At 39.9% G+C, this 21,011-nt stretch overlaps 1 protein-coding gene across 5 annotated transcripts in view; it reads left to right on the plus strand.

The window, feature by feature from the left end:
- The first annotated feature begins 255 nt into the window (after positions 1–255).
- LOC136834415 (fibrous sheath CABYR-binding protein-like) overlaps positions 256–21,011 on the plus strand; it is an 88,810-nt gene continuing 68,054 nt past the window's right edge. For 4 of the 5 annotated variants that reach the window (XM_067096981.1, XM_067096985.1, XM_067096986.1 and 1 more), the window contains exons 1-2: positions 256–534; positions 9,709–10,020. In XM_067096981.1, coding sequence (XP_066953082.1) covers positions 9,805–10,020 — 216 coding nt within the window. In that variant the 5' untranslated portion in view covers positions 256–534; positions 9,709–9,804. The remainder of the gene's footprint in view (positions 535–9,708; positions 10,021–21,011) is intronic. The other variant, XM_067096982.1, reaches the window with a different exon arrangement.

Below are 21,011 nucleotides of genomic sequence, written 5' to 3' on the forward strand. Positions count from 1 at the left end.
TCGTTTTTCTCTGTAGCTTAAAGTAAATCTATATCCCGGCCGTTTCATATATAGCTCTATATATATGGAAGTGCCATGCATTTTCGTGAAATAACTAGCGTTACAGGCTATGAGGCTTTAAATCCCTCTCCGAGATATATAAATCAATTGAAGGCTTTAGACCGCGTTAAACGACGAAATGGTCCGAGGGGTTAACGATGGTACAGCGTTGGTTGTAGGGGAGGTGGGGGGAAGATCGGTAGGAGTAGCAGCTGTGTGGTTGTTCTGGAGCAGGACAGGGGGCGGGAGAAGGAGCGGGAGGGGGGGAGGAGCCATGATTTCGGGGGTTGTAGGAACGGGGGTGAGGCGTGGACAGAAGAACAGCCGTCAGTTCTCAACGAGCAGTGCCCGTGGAAGGTTACGCTTAGCTGTGTCTGTTCCGTGCTCAATTAAAAATCTAGTAGTGGATCTAGAAACTAGTGTGTGTGGTGTCCTTGGTAAACGGATATTAAGGAGTGTGATTGTTAGTAACCCACCGCGGGAACTGTATTGTAGGTAAGGATAAGTCAGCGTGAGTTTTCCGTCATTTTAGGGACCTTTTTGAGTTTTGGCGGGCCGGTTGGTTGGATATTGAAGGGGGTTGTAGGGGGGATATCGCGTCCTGTGGCGGGACTACTCCTCCTCCTCCTCAGGAGCTTCTTTCTTTTACCACGTGAAGAGAAGAGAATAAACTGTCAACGTGCCCGCCATTTTGTCATTTGCGCGCCAAAAAGCTCTGTGTTGAAGTCTTTGGTGCCCAGGGGTTATTCGAGTGGCTTATTTGGGTTGGAGGAGAAGTCGAAAACAAAGAATTAGCGTAACCTTTACAGCGAAAACCTCGTAGACGAACGCAGTAGAAGGGTTATTTTTTTTCCTTTAAAGTAGATGGGGGTAAGCAGATTCTAAAGCAAGCTTTCGGCCCTTATTGGCCTTAAACCTTTGGTTGATATATACCGAAACTTCGGTTTGTAATCTAGTTTACTTTAAGCCTAAGCGAGGCTGGGTAGTAAATTAGAAGATGTGGTAGGATTAGCGGTCTTCCCAGGGTCGAAAACAAAGACCTCGCAGCAGCTTAAGGCGGTTTGGTGCAGGGAGTGAACTTGCTGTTCAAATCTCGCCGTTATAAGTCTACGCTGTAATTAATGTGCTGAGCTCATAAATTCTAGTTTTGAGTGTTGTGATGTTTCGCTGGTAGCCTAGAGTTTTTTTTTAGGGAAATATTACTGTATCAATTTTTGTATTTTTGCGAGTTTACTCGCACAGATTAGTCTACAGTAGGCTTTTATTAAAAATCTGAACCTTGGCCAGTTTTTAGTGATGAATCAGTAAGCAGTACGACGGAAGTTTACTCATTTCCCGTAGCTCTTAATGTTAAAGTTCTCAACCTTAAGTTCTCGTTAACGATTTGGGCATGAAAGTTAAGTCCTCTCTAACATGGCTTGTGGACAGATTTATCCATCCCCAAGTCATTGCTGCCCGGCCTGAGTTCGAGTTCATATTAGGCCAAATTGATAGGATATTTTCATAGCCCTGCCAAGAAATTTGTTTTACGCAGGCCTACTTGCTTGTCTTTACTGCACAAAACTCGATTGTAGACTGCTAGTCTAGCCACTCCACTTCGGCTAAAACATGGACCATGGTTTTGCGCATGTCAATTCTAAATCGTATCTGCATCAAGCTTCGGCTGTATAAATGAAATTTGGAATCTAACCCAGTAATCTCGAAATTTGCTAGATCCCAGAAAGATAGTTGACCGTTCCGTTGCTCAAACTGCTATTAAAAGTATAGACTAATGGCAAGGCTGTATCCAAAGCCTGCCAAACGGCCTTGTATACAAAACTTTTAGGCTACGGTTATTTGCAAAATTGAAGTTTTCATTTGTAAAGCAGTGTTTTTAAAGACAAGAACTGCATCCGTGTAATGGTTAATTTACCATTTTAACTGTATCACACCTATTCCCGTGACCACACCTATTCCCGTGACCCGTTTTTGATACAAGCCCCATGGGAATGGTAAAACAAACATAAGGCTGTAAACATTTGAACAGTAAATTTTGCGCGTTTAGTATGATTTTCTTGTCAAGCATAGGCCTATGAGGGAGGTTCAAGAGTACAGAATGAAAGTTCCGTAGGGGGTTGTAGTACCATGATTGTCGTTAATTTTCCTTATAACCTTAAAATTGTATGCACATTGGGCTGTCATTTATCTGGGTTAGCAGTTCTCTCAATGCTCTTTTATCATACTTTAGTGATGTGTAATTTATAGCACAGTAGTTTTTAACTGGCTTACGCTATGCGGAGCCCTTCTACTTAGTACATGGTAATAGGTTTGCTACAAGGAAGTCTGGAATACCAGCTGATGGACTAAAAGAAGTTTCATTGTTTGATAGTTTAAAATTGAAGGGGGTGATTTCCATTATATATATATATATATATATATATATATATATATATATATATTATATTCATATTCATATTCACGATTTTCATGGTTATCCGTACTTTGTTAGAAAACGAGCAGCCTCTTGCTTATTAACAGCAACCTTACGCTGGTTTACGTAGGATATTTGTGCACTTTATATATATATATATATATATATATATATATATATATATATATATATAATGTATGTATATGTATAAAGGGTTAGGTAGCTTGTCGCTTAACAAACTCCAATGATGTCACTGTTTTCTGAGGAAATGACATGACACCCAGTGCTGTGAATACAGTAAATGATCATTTGTTAATGCCACCAGTACCGTACTGTTGTATTTAAAGGTAAAGATAAGTGGCATGCAGTGATTTCCAAGTACTGCATTTTTGTATTTGATTTCTTTTCATGTCATATTTCTCCTTTGAGCCCAAAGTTCTCCGTGGGATGGTTTATTAAGGAAATGACATTTTTTATAAATGGTAGTAGTTTAGTCGGTATTATGAACGTTGAATTGGCTCACAAGAAAGTACTTTAGTGGTCGACCTTGAAATTCAGTCGAGCAGCGGTGTCGGCTCCATTTTGAGAGGCACCTCCTCTTGCGATGGCTCTCATCCCCTGAGACCATGTGGGCTGCTGGCTCTCTCTCTCTCTCTCTCTCTCTCTCTCTCTCTCTCTCTCTGCGCGTGCTTTTGCTTCATAGTCTGTAGAATGTTTTTATATGGGTTTGCTAAAACTACCGCAGATGCATTCACAATTTTGGTAAGGCTGCAAGTTACTAGTGGTAACTGCCGTGCGAGAATGGAATTTTGTTTTGCAGCAATTTGAGTCTGTACTAGTTTCATTTTGAATTTAAAGTTTTATTGGCTGTAGTTGTACATTTCGTATGACACACAGAATTTACTGTGATACTCGTGCTGTACTAATCAGACAATTCCAGTTAATGTGTGTGCATCTAATAACTGCAGTCTCTCCCCGCCCTCTTGTACCTCTTAAAAGAGAGGCGTCTTGGTGCAGGTGGCTTAGAAACTACTATACTGCACCAGACACGCAGCTGGCCTCATCAACCTAAGGGATGAGCATTGGGTTTGATTGCGGTGGTTTCAGGGTTTGTAAAATCTGTTAGGGGGCCATAGGGCTGGCTCTCTCTCTCTCTCTCTCTCTCTCTCTCTCTCTCTATATATATATATATATATATAATATATATATATATATATATAGTTTTTATACACATTTTCATATACTGTACATATTTACGTGTATGTTCTCTCCATGCAAATGCATAAATACAGCTACGTACGTTTGAATTTACTTGAGCCTGGCCTAAGTCCCTGTGGGTGGGATTCGGTCACGAATGTCTTAATATTTTGGGAGCTTCGTGTTGGGAGATAGAGAGAGCATTTCATGTTTTTCCCGTAATCTCTCTACTGCTTTTCGAGAAAAGTTAGTTTTATAAACAGTTTATGGTTGCAGTTTTTTTTTTTTTTAACCCAGTGACTTAAAATTTAGATTTCTTGGTTACCGTGAGCTTTCATTCATTGGGCAGCTTGATTTATAAATAGTTCGAGGTTGAGAATCGCCCGATTGTATATTAAGTTACTAGTCTTTTCTGTATAGTTTTATGCAGCACTGGAGTGATTGGACTTCGGAATCTTTATTATTCTTGTATACTATTGTGCGCTCGAAGCAGTGGCAGGTTATGTGAAAGTGAAATGGAGTAGAGTATCCTAGTGGGTAGCTTTCAAAGCTGTAACACAAATGGTAACATTTGTTAAGTTTTTCGATTTAATTGAGGTTGCGAAGACCTTGATCATTTGAACATAAGGCATTAGCATTTGACAGCCTAATCTGGAACTTTAAACTTCTAGTCATTTCCAATCAACATAAACAGAATTTAGATACATGTAGTAAGCTGTTGCTTTTGATTTTACCTTAATTAAATTTGGTTTGTTGTTTTTGTGGACTACGTGATAGTGATTGGGCGGATGAATCGAGTTTTTCATAGTAGTATGCTGTTTCATGTCGCTAATATCGCCTTAAATAATTTGGGCCGAGTAGGTCGCATAGTAAAAATACCATAGTGGTTTGATTGCCTTTGATTGCAGTCTGAGGATTGCCTAAATTATTACCCTTTGTGAATACTTGATTTTAAGGCCCTCCCATTGGGAGTGAATTTATAATTTATGAAAATATACAGCGTAATGTATTTATATTTAAATTGCCCACTGTGGTTAGTGTGAGGATTCCTTCACTTATTGCTGGTGCTTGCAAAAATTGTGGGAACTCGTTCCGTTTTTATTAGACGAAAGCATTAATAGAACTATTTAGACCAGGGTCAGATTGTGTTAATGTCATTTAGGTATGCTAACTTCTGGTGTTTGTAAGGTCTTTTTATCGATTATAAAAAAATTTTTGTCCGGCACGGTATTGGTTAAAAGGCGTTATACCCCTTTCAGGCTGAATTACATGCTCTCAAGGTTGATGGTCTCTTATTCTGAGATGTTTTTGTAGATGGGGTTTGGTTAGGTTGTGGTTTGGTTGTAGTGAGCAACGAGAGAACAGTAGGCAAGCATGTGTTGTTGGAAGTGGTTAAATTTTTAGGACTTTTTAATAAAATATTTTTACATTTTGATAATATTAAAATTGTATGGAGAACCGTTCTTACACATTTGTCCACTGTTGCCTTGATATTCTTAACGTTTCACATTTAACCTGGTTTTTTTTATTTGAATTATCACTTTGCTTGTTCAACGTACGTTAGCACAGTTTTAAATAACGTGCAATTTGGTCCAACGGTTTGGTAGGCTGTTCACGTTAGCATTAACAGTCATTAGTAGCTCCTTGAGCCAACCATATTGGTCTGATTTATGGGCAAAAATGCATGAGTAAAATCTTTGTTCTGCATCAGATTTTATACTCTTTATGGCCAGTGATTCATAAAAGAAACATTACTTAACGATTTTGGGTGACTATTTTGGGTTTGACATAAATGTTTCCAAATATGAATTTTGTAAACTTAAGTTGGTAGATCGCAGAGAGATCCGATGAAGAGTGAGTGTCATTAAGTAACAGTAGTACAGTTCAGCGTAGCTAAGGTGCGTTTGCACAGGCTGTGCTTCCGGATGAGTGATGACTCGGCTGGGTGAGTAAGATGCCTTCAGTGTGGGTGCCACTTCCTGTCCTTGGGTCCCTGGCAGACCCACCCCCACCATCTTCAACCCCCTCCCCCTGACTATGAATGAAAGGGTGTGGTGCGTTCATCATATGAGGGGGAGATGTTGCAGCATGGCTTCTAAATTTAAATGGTGCAGCAACATGGCTACTGGATTTGGACTTTCAAAAGTAGTATATTACATAGTTCCCAGGCACCATTTAAGGGAGATGTGTTCAAGAGAATAAAGTGTGCGTACGCGAGAATAGTGTTCGATATCTTGGCACTCGAAAGATTGGTTCCTTAGACATTTTTAGTCGGATTACAAAATGGTTAGGGCCCAGCATTTGGTGTGAGACGCACATGGTCACCAAAAATGTTATGTCGTATGGGAAAGATGTCGAGGGTAGGAATTGAATAAATGCATTTTGTATCCCCAAGAATTGACTTTGGTACGGGTGTCACCATTTCTTGCAGTGTACGAGAATTGTTGATTTACGTAACTCATTTTAATTTAAAGAATGTTAGTCTGGGTTACTATGGTATGTTAACTATATCCTATAAAGAAAAAAGTAATGTTTAGTCCGGGTTACTGTGGTATGTTTCCCTTAAAGAATTAACTAATGTTCTGGGATGTTTAATTTTTAATCGTTTTGTGTATGTTATAATCCCCATACCTTTACCGTTGATAAGTTTTGGAATGAAGCAGTAACCTTAGAAATTAGATAGGTATTGTCTTCATTGACAAGCAGATGGCGGATCTGTATTAGTGGACCTCCGTAGGGGGCCCAGTGGCGTGAGGCACTGCAGGCATTACTTAAGGTTCTTTGCAGTGTCCCTTCGGCCTCTAGCTGCAACACCTTTCATTCCATTTACTGTACCTCGGTTCATACTTCCATCTTACTTTCCTCCCTCGGCTGACAGTTGATTCATAGTGCAACTGCGAGGTTTTCCTCCTGTTACCCCTTTCAAATCTTTTACTGTCGATCTGTTTTCAGCGCTGAGTGACCTCATAGGTGCCAGCTTTTAGCCTTTGACCCAATTTCTATATTTTGTTCTATTCTGTATTAGTGGACACAGGTTTGAACCAAATTGCATTCCTCAGTGCATGAAGTTACGGAAGTCTAGACTACACATTTTTTCAATTGTGCAGTGGGTCCGCGTAAAGCATTTTGGGAATATCCTTGCCGAGAAGCGGTTCGTAGGTAGACTTGTGGACTTGGTTCCAACACTGCAGTTGATGTTGAGTGTGAGGGCTGCATATTAAGACTGTAATTCAGCCCATAGTAATTGTTAGTTTAGTGTTAGTAGGGCCATATCGTATGTTTTATACCGTATGCAAAGGAAGGGTGAGGAAAAGAAAACTCATACAGTACTAACATCAACGCAGAGTGGGAGAGTACTCCGTTCCGTGTGTTATGTAACCCCGGTTGGTTGGTGCGGCCTCTTCCAAGGCCTTGCCTCTTCAGTTGCTACGCTGTGAAGGTTCTTGGGAGAAATTAGTCGCTGCGAATGGTTGAGAGTTGGTTTTGCAGCAGTGGAAGTGTCGCTGGCTTCATTTAAACTTTACTTGTATACTTAGTCAAATAGGAGTATGGGATTTTTCATAGGCTCTAAAATGGTGATTCTGGAATTTGGTTTGTTTTTCAGTGAACTGCTTTTTCTACTAGTATGGGTCGTCGATTTATATATATTATACATACAAATCTAAACTGCGCTCTGAAAGTGTACTTCTCTACCACCTCCATTGAAGACGACCAATGTCATATCAGTTTTCAGTCCGGTAATTTAACGGCCGGATTGTGTACGTGGTTTGTGGTTACGGCGGCAAGTTAACGTGTTTGTTCGTGGAGGCGGCACAAGCCAGTATTTACTTTATATATATATATATAATATATATATATATATATATATATATATATATATATATATATATATATATATATATAATATATATATAATTATATACACATACATGTATATATACACACATGTATATACATATACACACGTATATACATACAATTTTTTTTAAAAATGGTACTGTTCAGAATCCTGAACTGAAATGCTTTAAATTTCGGGGTCCTGTTCAAGTCGAATAAAACACACAATATTTTTCAAGGATTGTTAGTGGTATAAAATGCATTTGGTACTGTTAGGAATGTACAGTAACTTGCCATAGAGCAATGTACTGTAGATATAGGCTGAACTATAATTCAGCACTGTAGCACTGTCTGGTGCCATGTATTCTATGACACTGCATTCATCTTCGTAGTTTATAGCTTTTATGGCAATGAACGAACGTCCAACTGGATTTATTTTAGATAGCTACTTGAGTAGTTAGGTATTTCGTATCAGCCATTGGGCTTAGCTTTCGCAATTGTTCAAGCAAGTTTTCAAACTACCCAGTTGTGAAAAAATCGCAAGAGACTTCAATTGTACCTTTTCAAGTTTTTCTTTGGAGAGAATTTTCATTGTTTGATAGGCGGCCCTTCGGCGCAGAGTAGAAACGACCTAGTTTAAACTGCCATTGTGGCCGTAACCTTCCTAATTCAAACTTCTGACTTTGTCAGTGGTCAAAAAGTACAGGGCATTGTTAGAACCTGAGTGTTTCTATCGGCTCGGCCCCTTGAAGGTAAGAGCATAGGTTGGAAAGGGCGGTGGGATGGGAGGCGGGTAACCGGGGAATGGCTGCAGTTCTATTATTCAGCCTCTCTCTCTCTCTCTCTCTCTCTCTCTCTCTCTCTCTCTCTCTCTCTCTCTCTCTCTATGTAATTCCAAGCTACCGTTAGTTGCCTTCAGTTTTTAGTAGTTTTTGGAAAAAGTTGGGTTAAGCTGACATTCTTGCGCGAAATTTAGTTGAATTAGTTATGGTTTTATTAACATTATTGGTGTGGTTTTGTTAGAGAGACATTTCATTCGTAAGTTTAGTCTCTTTTTCTTGCAGATTAAGCTATTATCCACGTGATCCGACGAAATTTTTACTGAAGTATGTCATGCCGAATAGTTTAATAGTGACTGATTGTAATTTTGAAGGTACCTCTCGTCAGCTTCAATTATGATAATACAGTAACTTCATCTTGAAGTTGACCCTAATAGCTGTATGTAATTTTGAAGGTACTTCTCGTCAGCTTCAATTATAATACAGTAACTTCATCTTGAAGTTGACCCTAATAGCTGTAATATTTTTTTCACGGACACTTATTAGAAAAAGCTATACCCTAGACAGGCTTGTGAAGTCTGGCTCTTTTCGTCAAAGGTCAGGCTTCGTTTTTGCTAATTGTACCCAGTTTTGGTATGACTGGATCATCAAGTATTGAATGTTTCCTGTAAATATTAGAGCTTTGCTCTCTCTCTCTCTCTCTCTCTCTCTCTCTCTCTCTCTCTCTCTCTCTCTCTCTCTCACACACACACACACACACACACACACACACACACACACACACACACACACACACACACACTGGCGCTCGCCATGTGCGCGCACGTGTTGCATTATATATAACTTTAAAGCTCGGAAGTTGCAGGCCAGATTTTTTTATGAAACTTGAAATTAGAATGTTCTAGTGTTAATGATTGTCATGGAAATTGTGTTAAACTGCGGTTTAGTATTGTCTATTCTGAAGTAAATTAGGTAAATGTTATATTTTCCTTGAAAACGCGGTATATATATCAGGAATCCCTTAGGTTAAATACCATCGTTTGTGGTGCGCAAACATTTTTCATATTTGTTGGGGTTATACTGTAAGCTACCACACCTATACTGACTACCCCCCAACTCTGTACAGTAGCTGTGATGCCGTTAGAATGTCCTAGAATTTTAACGACCCTGACTAATATACCACTATACTCCAAGGCTTTCCATGTACGAGAATTATCTACGTTGTGCATTACAATTTTTCGTATAGGCTATGGTTCAATACCACCCCATATGTCTGTACAGTATCTTTTTTTTTTTTTTTTACTATAGTAGTGGTTCCATGGTTGGGCTGCAAAATAGCAAGGTATTTAGTAGTCTTGTAATTCTCTCTCTCTCTCTCTCTCTCTCTCTCTTGCTATTTCTGGTATTAGCTGACCTTTTTCATTAATTCAGAATTTTCTTTTTCAGTGGTAACTTCGAAAACCACACCCACCGGAGGAAATAGTGAAGAGAAAACCCACCGACTAACCAGTCAAGCCCCCACACCACTCAAAACACAACAAAATGGGTCTCCGCCACTCCAAGAAATCCGTAGACATCCAGTCCAGCCCCAAGAAGAACGGCAGTGCCGCAGAGCCCGACGTCAAGGTGAAGGAGATCGGAGAAGACGCGGGCGGAGTCAAGGTGGAGGATGGAAAGACCGGAGAGACCATTGAACAAGTGGCAGAGAAGGCTGCCTCCCCCAACGGGGACGCCACGGCAGATCAGACGCAGCTAGAGGTAAATGGTTCATTCAACAGGTTTCGTTTGTACCAGGTTTTAAGTGTTTATTGTCTAGTACCCTTTTAGATTAGATTGTGTTAGGTCTTGTGCATTGAAGGTATCATTTTGGAGTTTCATAGACTGGCTCAGGTAAAGTGTGAAAGATGAGTGCTCTGAGCTCGAATGGTTTTTCTGGAATGTGGTGAGTTTTCTTGAAAGTATGTGATTTATTTTAGTAAACATATGTCAACTATAAGTTTTGAACGGCATCTCATGTGGAGTTCGTATTAGGTCTTTATAATTGCCAAAGGACAACTGATTTTAAAAATTCAGTCAAAAAAATGTAAAAGGAAGGACCCTTTTGTTGTAGAAAGCCTTCACGGATAGAAAGCCGGTGGTGGTGGGTCCCATCCCTCTGTCCAAGTTTATTTAAACTTGTGTGAATTAAGGAATATGATTTGTTGTGAATATTTGAAACCTCAGTTATTGTTTTTTTTTTCATTCGATTAGTATTGCCAACTCCTGGGCAGGAAATTTCATTTTTGGGCGTAGTGTTCTTTTTGTTAACCAAATATGCATGATTTTATGGGTCCTTGCCGTATTCTGGCTGTACTGCCAATCCTTAAGGTTTCCCGCTAGATAGCTCTGCATTCCTTCTGTATCCACGACCCTTGTTTCGCTCAGGAATACCCCGGGCTTCGACTGTCCTGTGGATTGCCAGGTAGACGCCCAATACTGTAAATCCCTGAAGGTCATTATTGTAGGCCAAAACTGCATTTTTTTTTTAGTTGAAGAGTAATTTGTAAATTTTATGTTAAAAAAATTACCTTACATGTGTTTCTTAAACACTGAGGAATTAATAACTGAATATATAGACAGGTGTTTAATCCAAGTGTAGGAATTCCCTTCAGGGGTCAGCGGTTATGAAGCGAGATGGGGCTCTCGACTGGTTCAGTCGGTGCATTTAACTGCTCATCATAGACTTTCTCCTCGTATGGTGGGTGTCTTTTAATGGTGGGTGTCTTTTAATTTTTGTAAGCAACTGGTAAACTGGGTAACCTGGTTTGGATTTTAGAAGTTTCACCGTGACAAGTCTGCCAAGAGGTACCGCACCCTCTGCTGTTCATGAGCGGATAGAATTGCTGTTGTTTGACTAAGGGCCCTCCCCCCATCTGAGTTCACATTTAGAAGTGTCTTGCGTACTAGAGGTTTTGTTTGCCCAACGCATCAAGACTCGAGGGCGTGTCCTCAAAACAGTTGTTGCCAAGCTATTGTGATTTTTGGTGGTCAGTTTTGCGTTGAGTGGTTGCTAAATGGTCTGGTACAGTGTTGACCAAAATCTGCGGGATCTTAATCCTAGAAATACCGTGGTTCTCTCTCTCTCTCTCTCTCTCTCTCTCTCTCTCTCTCCACTGCTTGAGTGGAAGATGAGCTTATTTTGCTGCTAGTCTTGATTTTCCCGGTGTTACCTTATGGGGCAGCGGCTATTTCCACACGCTTTCCAGGTGTCTTGCAGTATAACTTGGCTAAATTTAGACTTACAAGAGGGTTATAACATGGTTTTGAAGCGGGTCCGAGTACAGCAGTAATGCTTTGAATTTCACCTTGAAATATAGCCATGCTCTTCGGTACATTTATATCAAAGATTCTGTGAGCTTAGCAAAGTAGTGGTGTGTGTAGGAAGGCTGGGTTGGGTGGAGATGATGCTATTAGAGTATAGTCACGGTTTGTGTGGCCCCCCCCCCCCCCCACCGAAATGGAGGTGAAGGTTGATGATTAGCATGAAGCTGATATCATTGCTCCAGCCGTCGATTTATAGTATTTTTTATTTTTTTCCAAAATCAGAGTTAAAATTTTAGCTGAATGTTTTAGGTTGGAATCTTCTCTTTCTGAATGAAATGTAATGATATTTTGCTAATGTCGGTCTACTTAAGCGTTGGAGCTAATGGTGTGGGCACTAAAATAAAGCGCATGTAAAATTTATTTGATAGTCAACCTGATTCTTGCCAGATGTATTTTGGATATGAAATAAGATGGATATTCGTCGGCGCTGGTTATAATTCCTTTTACAAAATAAGGAAAATCTCAAATTGGCCGGTTCCATTGAATAAACGAGGTCGCTTGTGGTGAAGTTTGACGTGCAGAAAGTCACTCCCTTCGGGACAGTGCCATTTGTTGACTCATCCATTCCACCTGAGTGAGGACCCTCCTTCCCCCCTCTCGTTAATCCTCTGACTCTCCTGGTTCTTGGGAGAGGGCAGTTGACTCATTTGAGGGGTTGGATGGAGGGAATGGGATTGAACTTCGAGGTTTTGTGTATTGCTTGACTATAAAGCCCCGTTATTTGGTGTAGTAAGATTGTGGACTTGAAGAAAGTACCTGCATTCGTGAAAGTACCTGCATTCGTGAAGGTTAAGTAGTCGTGGGTAGGGTTGAGGGTAGCTATGTACCACTTCATATTCACAGCTTGCTCTCCACGTCGTCTAGAAGTCTGTGACCTTGAATGGGCGTCGCTGGCTAGCCTTGGGGTTTGGGTTTTTATGCTCGCGTGCTGACTACTTTAGTGTTGGTTGGTACTGTACTGTACTGTGTGATTATTCATTTGTTGTTACTGTGCTATATTTGTCTGTTTGTTGTATAGCGTCTTTAACTTAATAAAACTCAAAAGGTATCGTGTCGGGATCGATGTCCTTAGTCCCTGGGATAGTTTTACAATTCAGGTTAGTTTTTTTCTTATATAGACATCCTAACTGTTGGAACGAATATTTCTGTAGCTGGGTCTTGAAGTAATGAATTGTTACCCGATTAAATTAGAACAAACTTAGGGTTTCGTAAAATACAACCATTACAGTGACGTAAGAACATGCTTTAAGAAAGCAAAATTAGAAGCCACACTGGTTCCTTATGTCGTGCGTCTTACGGAAATCTGGAATACGTCAAGCTAGTCTGGTCATCCTTATGAAGAAGTGGGAAAGCTTTTCATCATAAAGACTACCAGTTTTTATTAATTAAAAATTTCAGATGAATTGTATGAACGGTTTCTGCGCTTACTCCTTATTACACTATCAAATAGTGACGTAATAAGGTCTCTTAAAGTATAATTGAGATTCTTTATTAGATTTCCGTAAATCAGGAAGATCTCAATGGAACTTGACCCTTGCAGAGGCTCTGAGACAATATATTTTGGTCACTGCCTTTATGCATAGTTTGTGAAGAAAACATGTCCAAAGTTAACTAGCCATGTACCGTACCGACATTATTATGAATTAATAAAAATATGCTTTTGTTTTGATGCTTATATTTCCCAGGATGAGAAGGGAATTGGGGAGGGGGGGGGTTACCAATAAACTAGACTCTTAATTCAATTCCTGGTAATCACCCACCCTACCAGCCACACTGAGCTGTTAAGGTCGATTGTGCGTAATGGTTAAAGGCTAGTAGGAAAGCTGAGTTTCCATTTCCTTCCACTTGTCCAGAGCTCTAGGTACCTTGGGGAGGACCGTCCTTGTCCAGTTACCCACTGTCGTCATTGCTTTATCAAATAGGGAGCGCTTTTTAATAAAATAGTTTAGAATCAACGGAAACTCTCTCTCTCTCTCTCTCTCTCTCTCTCTCTCTCTCTCTCTCTCTCTCTCAATAACCTGGAAATTGCTGAAGCTAGTTGTACAGTAGTCGATGTGCGGTTGGCGTTGATTGTCAATTCTTTAGTGATGAAGGCGGCCTCGCAAGTCCACGAAGGGTTATGTTCATTGTTTTTGGCTTTGAATGTGTATATAGTTTGTATAAAAGGGAAGATATTTTTTGTTTAGGTGATCCACTGCGAACGTTGTTTCTCTGTATTTGATATTACTCCCTGGATCAGTTGTGGATTGACAGACCCTCTTAGTGTCATATTTAGGAAATGTTGAAAACATTCTCACTAAGTTTTTTTTTTTTTTAAGTAGCATACATGTTTGTTGTGAGGATCACCCCCCTCCCCATGTTCAAATGAAAGGGCTACCTTATAGAAATATAAGAGATAGATGGGTGGAATAAAGGAAAGTTCGAAGAGGCTTTGTTATTCCACTTGACATTCCACGCACTGTCGTTGGTTTGGGAAGGCTTGCGGGCTCGCTCTCATACACTCCGGTAATTTTAAAGGGGAATTCAGTGTCGAGCCATAATTTAAAGAAAAGAAAATTGAACAAGTCATATGTAAGTTGACTGTGATCAAATTTTCGGAACTGAACAACAAAAATGTGAGAAATGAGTGGCACGGTCAATGGCAAAGGGTTTGTAGCTATGGCCTTAATCGTCCTTTATGTCGGTCCCTCCTCTTTAGTTGTACGTCATCACAACTGAGCCGAGGGACTGGTGAATTCTGATGTTTATTAGTAGCGTTTGGCTTTTTGCACTAAATATAATGCAGTACATATGCTCTTGCCATGTTCCTAAACATGTTGACAGCAGCGTTGTCAACTGGCGTAGCAAGAAGAGTTTAGAGCATGCGTTTTGTTTGATCGGTTAAATAATTTAAAAATAAAGATTTTAAGCATAACATTACTTTCGCAGATGAAATAATGGAATCTGAGAAATTGTGGATATAGGTGGAAATGAGGGATAGCCTACTTGTGGATTGAGTAGGCTATACCGGATCTGCTATTGCTATGGTCCTGTTTTGACTAGGCGGAAGATGATCGCTAGTTCGAAATTTAGGATGAGATACATTACTAGATTTCACAGAATATAGTAATCAGTCTATGGGACAAGAACGTTTGAATTCCATTTCCTCAACGTAAACTGAACTTGCACGTGCTTCAGTTGGCGCGTAGCCAAAGAAAGCTTATATAACCTGCAAGAAAACAAGTAATTTGGAGATAAAACAAAAGACCGGCCGGTGAGTGTGCTACCGGTGTTTTTAGTCTGGTTCTGTTCGCTCATAGAAAAACTGGTACTCCTTGAGAATCTTCTGTTGGGAGTGGAACAGGGCATGAGTTTTATTAGTTCATTACGAAGTCAAGAGTAATGGTGGATATTTCAGCTGAGTTTAGTGCCTTTGGTAAATATATCGCTTAATTTCTGGTAAAGTTCGTGTGAATGAGAAACAAAACTTTTGTGTGAAGTACGAAGGTTTAGTGTAATGGAAAGCTCTTGAAAGCTTGTCATTTAAGTTTCCAAGGTTTTGACATGTCTTCCTAATCTACCTATATTAGAGACAATTCCTCTAAAAATTCGTTTTTCCTCTTGAAAGATTGTGGCTCACGTCGAATGAGACCACGTGGCCACATGTCGGTTTATTTGAAGAGGATGAATTGCAAGTATCTTGGCTACCATCCTTGAATTCTTTGCAATGTCTGGAAGTAGGATGTGGCAGGATTTTTGTGGACTTTTCAATGCAGATTCATTGTTTACTCTCGAGTAAGTGTTTAGTTACACCAGGATATTGAAATGTCAAATCCCCGATTAAACAATAAATAAAAGGCTTTAATTCTGTACTTCGATCACCTTTGGATCATCTTGGGATAATATTTCAATTTGTTTCACTCCATTGAATGACCGTATGAAATTTACAAATTGGCTGCAAAAATCCTCTTGCTTTGCATAGTTTGAGTGGTAACTCTCCAGCAGTAGTTAGATGGTGAGTTTAGGTAATATAAAGGGTGCTGGTGTTCACCTAGTGGGAGGTTGCTCTGTTGCTTTGAACGAAGTCATGTGCATTGTGACCTTAAAAGGTGCCAGTTGTTTTGAAGTCCATAATTAGTTTTAAAGCTGCTAGTGTCTCCATCTAGACATGGATTAAAAAAAAAAATTCGGGAGAAGTGGTGGTATTTTTTCATTGGGTCTAGGGATGCGAGGGGTATGTCGCTTAGCTTGAGTTTATCGAAGCTCCAGGGTCTCTGAGTACAAGTGGTAGGACTCTTTCAAGGTCAGTAGCGTATCTCTCTCTCTCTCTCTCTCTCTCTCTCTCTCTCAAAAACTAACGCCAGATTTTTGCATTTACCGAGCATGAATTTAAACTTTTCATAACATTAGTAGTGATGTGTCCAGTAGAATAACTGTTTGCAGAATTTTAATACCTTACTGAGAGACCTGTACAACCATGAAGTTATTTGAATGGGTCGTTCACGATCACAAAAGCTATTTATATATGCATAAATAGTGATCGCATTAGTTAAATGTACTATGAAGCAGAGCAACTGTATGATAAGGCTTGATGTAGCTGTTATAGGCTAGCCTATATTGATTTCTTAAGAACTGTTAGCAGTCGTTTTCGTAATAGTAAACCATTCAAAAACTTGAAGCAGACCGTACTCCCATAAGATTTCCTTACACTTAAATTTGTGTGAAATGTTTGTTCGGACTGCGCATCCAGCGACCACAAATTTTTTTTTTTCCTTGGTAATAATGTTATCAGCAGGTCTTTCATTAGTTTTGGCGTCAAGTCGGGCCATGTGATAAGCAGGTGTATTGTGGGAAGTATTTGAGTGGTGTAATCTGATAGGGGGGTGGGTTGCCTAGGTGATAGTGGAAATGGCTTGTAAACTCCCTCGTATTGGTATGTGTAGTGATTTAGTTGAGGCATGGTTACAAAAACGCTATTAAATCATTCGAGGCCAGGTTCATATCACGGATGGTATGCCGGTCAAACCATTTTGTTGAAGTTAACTGAAGCATATCTTATGATTGTTATGATCGGGTCTAGGGGAAATTTATGCATTTTAATGGGAGAAAGAAAATCTTAAGACAGGCTTCGAGCGTGGCCTTAGTTATATACATGACTTTGAGGACATGTAATTGCAGTTGATGTACTCCCCACCCCCCATCCTCTTCTAACTCGAAAACTTTTATGACCTCTTGCAGCGAGAAGCACCTGGGTCCCCTCGTTATTGATTGGCCAAAAAACCTCTTGCAACAATCTCCCATTCGCCCGAGAGGACCCCCACTCCTCTCTGCAGATCTGGCACCAGCACCCTCCCGTTCCCCAAACCAGTATCACCTTCCCTCCAGGTGTACTTAACCCGCCCCCCTCCCCCGTTATTAACGTCATGTACGTGGCACTGGTGACACGTCGCTTCATGGCAACTGGGTGGCACCTATCACTCTTTTCGTTCGTTTTCCCACGTGCACGCTCTCTCTCTCTCCTCTCTCTCTCTCTCTCTCTCTCTCTCTCTCTCTCTCGGTTAACAGTTGAAGACTCCTAATTTCGCTGTTATCACTAAATTGCACCTTGTCAAGTGCTTGATGCGATAAACAAATTTCGCCAGTTGACCCTCCTTCCTTATTTCCCTGTATCCCATTGCCGTTACAGTGGCTGTGCATTACATAACCAGCCCCGTGCTAACCTTGTTGCTAAGGAAGGAGTGGTTGGGAGACCCCACACTCATGGCGCGCGCGAACGCACGTACGTTATCTGCAACAGGAACGAAATGACTTGATAGTAAGGGAAGAAGGTAATGCCGAAAACTTGGGGAAGAAAGCTTGAGCTACAAGGTCACGAACATTTTATCAAGAAGACTGCTTTGGCACTCAAGGTTTCTGCAGACATTATAATCGTGTGGACATCAATCTTTGTCATCACGCCATACTACTTGCAGCTTAGGTAGGTCGCGAGGGATAGCTTTGTGCTCTTGTGGCTGCGTCGTTGCTAAATTTTCAGAATAATTTGTTGTATTACTGTTGCGCTGTGAATTTAATGTTAAGTTCCTTAGGTCTATTAACTTGAGGATTATTGTGATTTATTATGGAGGGGAAGAGGTTTCCTTAAAATCTTGCTTTACTGATAAGATTTAGCTTTTGAAGTTTAATTTTGGGGTCATCTTACTTTGCAAGGCGCAGCAAACAACCACAGTGGTGTCAGCAAGAAAATAGGAAGTGATTGTTGCTTGCAAGCAGGGGATTACTATCACTGAAAGAGTATAACGGTAGTATTTAGCTGTTGCGTAGAGCTAACTAGACCTAAATCATTTTCAGAATGTATAAAGTACAGGTTTAATTATGCCATTTACCCACATTTACTGAGAGTACTCAGTATGGCGTCCGTCTCTCTCTCTCTCTCTCTCTCTCTCTCTCTCTCTCTCTCTCTCGTCTCGTGTGTGCAGGCGCGCGCCATAGTATATTGAAGCCGGTTTTCCGTTGGTGACCATGACCCAAGGTGAGCACTTGAACCACGTGGGCCGGATGTACTTCTACGGAGAGAATCCTCCTGCCAGACCATCCATCCTCCTGTTCCTCCTCCTCCTCTTATTTTTGTTTTTTCTCCGTTCTCGTGTTTCGGGAAACCTTCAATTATTCGAACATCTCTCTAGTGTTTTGTTAATATGTTCAGGTGGATTTTCCTTTAACCTGTGCGTTTTCACTTTCGCCTTGGATCTGAGATAGAGGCAACTCTCATTTATGGCACCTAGGCACCTTGCCAGCCCAGTAGTATTGAATTGGAAGGGCAAGTAGGTTGAGCAGGAAGATTTGGAGATGCTATGACAGGCCTTCCTCTTAGCGTATTTGCAGCGAAATTTTAGTAGTGAATGGCACTTTTTAGTTTCGTGGAAATATGTTTTACTAGATTTGAGAACTGGAATCAACGTAGGCGTATGTTTTGGGTAAAAAAAAAAAAAAAAAAACTTAATACTTGCAAATTGTAAATATCCTTCCATCAAGTTGAAACATTACAGGGATGTTAGCTTTAATTAATGAAGTCGAACTGATATGGCTAATTAGTGGCTTGCAGATGGCCCTGTCAGCTGGGATGGAGAAATCAATACTGCATTAGTCATACTTTTTTGCAGGTGGTTTATTAAGGTATTAAACAGCAGGTGCCTTTGTGCATTATGGTTTTGTGGGCAGGGATTTGCATTATCATGTAGGACTTGTTTCATAACCTGGTTTAATTTGCTGCTCTAAGTAATCTTATGTTAGAAATAGGACTTTTTTTTTTTTTTTAAGCATGAGCGAGTTTGGACCGTAATTGATAATGAAGTCTGGCCTGCGGTACATTTAGGTCGTTCATTGAGGTAACTCATGAACTCGATCAGTGAAGAGATTTTAAGCATAGTTCTGTCCGTTGGAAGCTTGAATCTATTTTCAAGTTTGTAGCTGTGAAGGTTTTAAGCAGTAGTTCATTTTCTGTCTGAAAATGAATAAAGAATAGGGAGGAATAAAATTTTTTTAAGACCTCCCAAACTTGGCCATTTTTATATATAATTTGTAAGTTGAACGCCGAAAGAGTTGACTGTAGTCATATATCTGGGAATGCCTTTTGTTTTTTTATCTTGTGGGTTTTTAATGTATTGTCTTGAAAGACTCTACTGGATATTGGTATTTTAAAGGATGTGCAATTTGCGAAATTGTATCTTTGAGTCCGGTGACTGGTATGAAAGTATTTTTTTATCAAGTGAAAATGAGGGCGATTATAGTTTGAGGCAATATCAGTAGACCTACCTTACCTCAACCAGTCTATTCTCGTGTAATAAAAGGTTTTTGAAATAGAAGCACAAGTAGGTTATTTGGTGTCTTAGAATTTCAATGTAATGCATGTTAAAATCATAAAGGTTTACCAGGTAAGAATTTTATATTTTTAAGTGTAAGCTTGAATACCCATTTTCCCCTGTGGTTTTTTAATGTTTATGCATTATTAGGTTTAGATAAGTGTAGACGTTAAGCCTATTGAAAAATCATATGCTTGCTTCCCCTTGTTTTAAGTGTAACCGCGACTAGACCAGGTACAACGTTTTATGAGCAAAAAACAGGTATAAATTGAAAGAAAAACAGCATGTTCACGTGGTACTTTTAATACACAGGTACAAGGTAGACAGAACAATATTCAGGTACAATGGTGATTGACGTGTTTGTCGAATTCACACTAAAGCAGGTGTATTCATTTAAAATCTTAAGATTGCATCATAAAATAGCGGCTGGGCATTATAAAGAAAATGCATGGTGTAGCAAAAGTTGATATAGTGGTCTACAGCCTTATCAGAACAGTGTATTTCTAATCTGGAACATAAGCATGGTACTAAGAAAATTTCCATTGCTGTAGTGTTCGACCAAAATTTATCATCGGCCATTGTTACAGAAGATCTTGATAAAAATTTTCAAGGCGATGTTGCCTACCACTATCTACTCTTCTTTGACAAACAAACAAACAAAACACAACCACTCATGAGATGGGGCATGAACTCCTCCTAAGTCTACTTCTCCTCCGAGCAGATTCTGGTGAGTCTTAGAAAATCTTCAAATCCTTTCTTTGGCTGTGAGGCTTGCTGTATTGTCCTTTCTTCCTACAGGCTATGAAAATATAACTTTTTTCCTTCTAACTTCGTAAACTTTTAACTGTCGCCACATGCTTTATTCAAATTGCTATCACTACACTTCTGTTTTAAGTGCTCGCTACAAGTATTCTTGTTCATGCCACACCGCTGATATGCCATTTTGTTTTTGTTTCCTTTTATTTTTTGTGTTGGTAGGGTTTTGTTTGTGCAAAACTGTCTCCATGGTGTTAGTGTTAAGCAGCTTTTGTAAAGTGTCGACAAGTATGTTGTGTGATAAATTATATTGATTATAAACCGAAAAATGGGTGACACGAACCGCTTACGTCATTGGACAAAGATACTGATTTTATTATAGTTATTATAGAAGTAATTTCATAAATAACTATTGATCTTGTACAGTGCCAGATAATTTTTTATGCTGTACGAGTATTAAATCTCTCACTTTGTCCTAAGACAATGCGTTGTTGACACAAGATCACGGGAAATCCGGTTCAGGCACCAAACTAGACACCCGAACACGTGGGCCAAGAGATTTGATGTTTGTTTCATTTAAAGTTTTTGTACTTTGTCTTCCCAATTGTAGAATGCTTGCCTAAAATAGCTTGAAAGTATACGAACGAGAGAGGGGGGGAGCGACCAGCATGCAAATGTCAGTAAGGAAAAAACCCTCCCCCCCCTGCCATCCCACTCGTCATATAATATTCAATGGAGGCAGGATATTCCAACCTATACCCAGATGCCTCCCGTATCTGTCGCGCTGAGTAT

Source organism: Macrobrachium rosenbergii, chromosome 53 (genome assembly GCF_040412425.1).
Source record: "Macrobrachium rosenbergii isolate ZJJX-2024 chromosome 53, ASM4041242v1, whole genome shotgun sequence".
In the NCBI taxonomy this organism is placed as follows: domain Eukaryota; kingdom Metazoa; phylum Arthropoda; class Malacostraca; order Decapoda; family Palaemonidae; genus Macrobrachium; species Macrobrachium rosenbergii.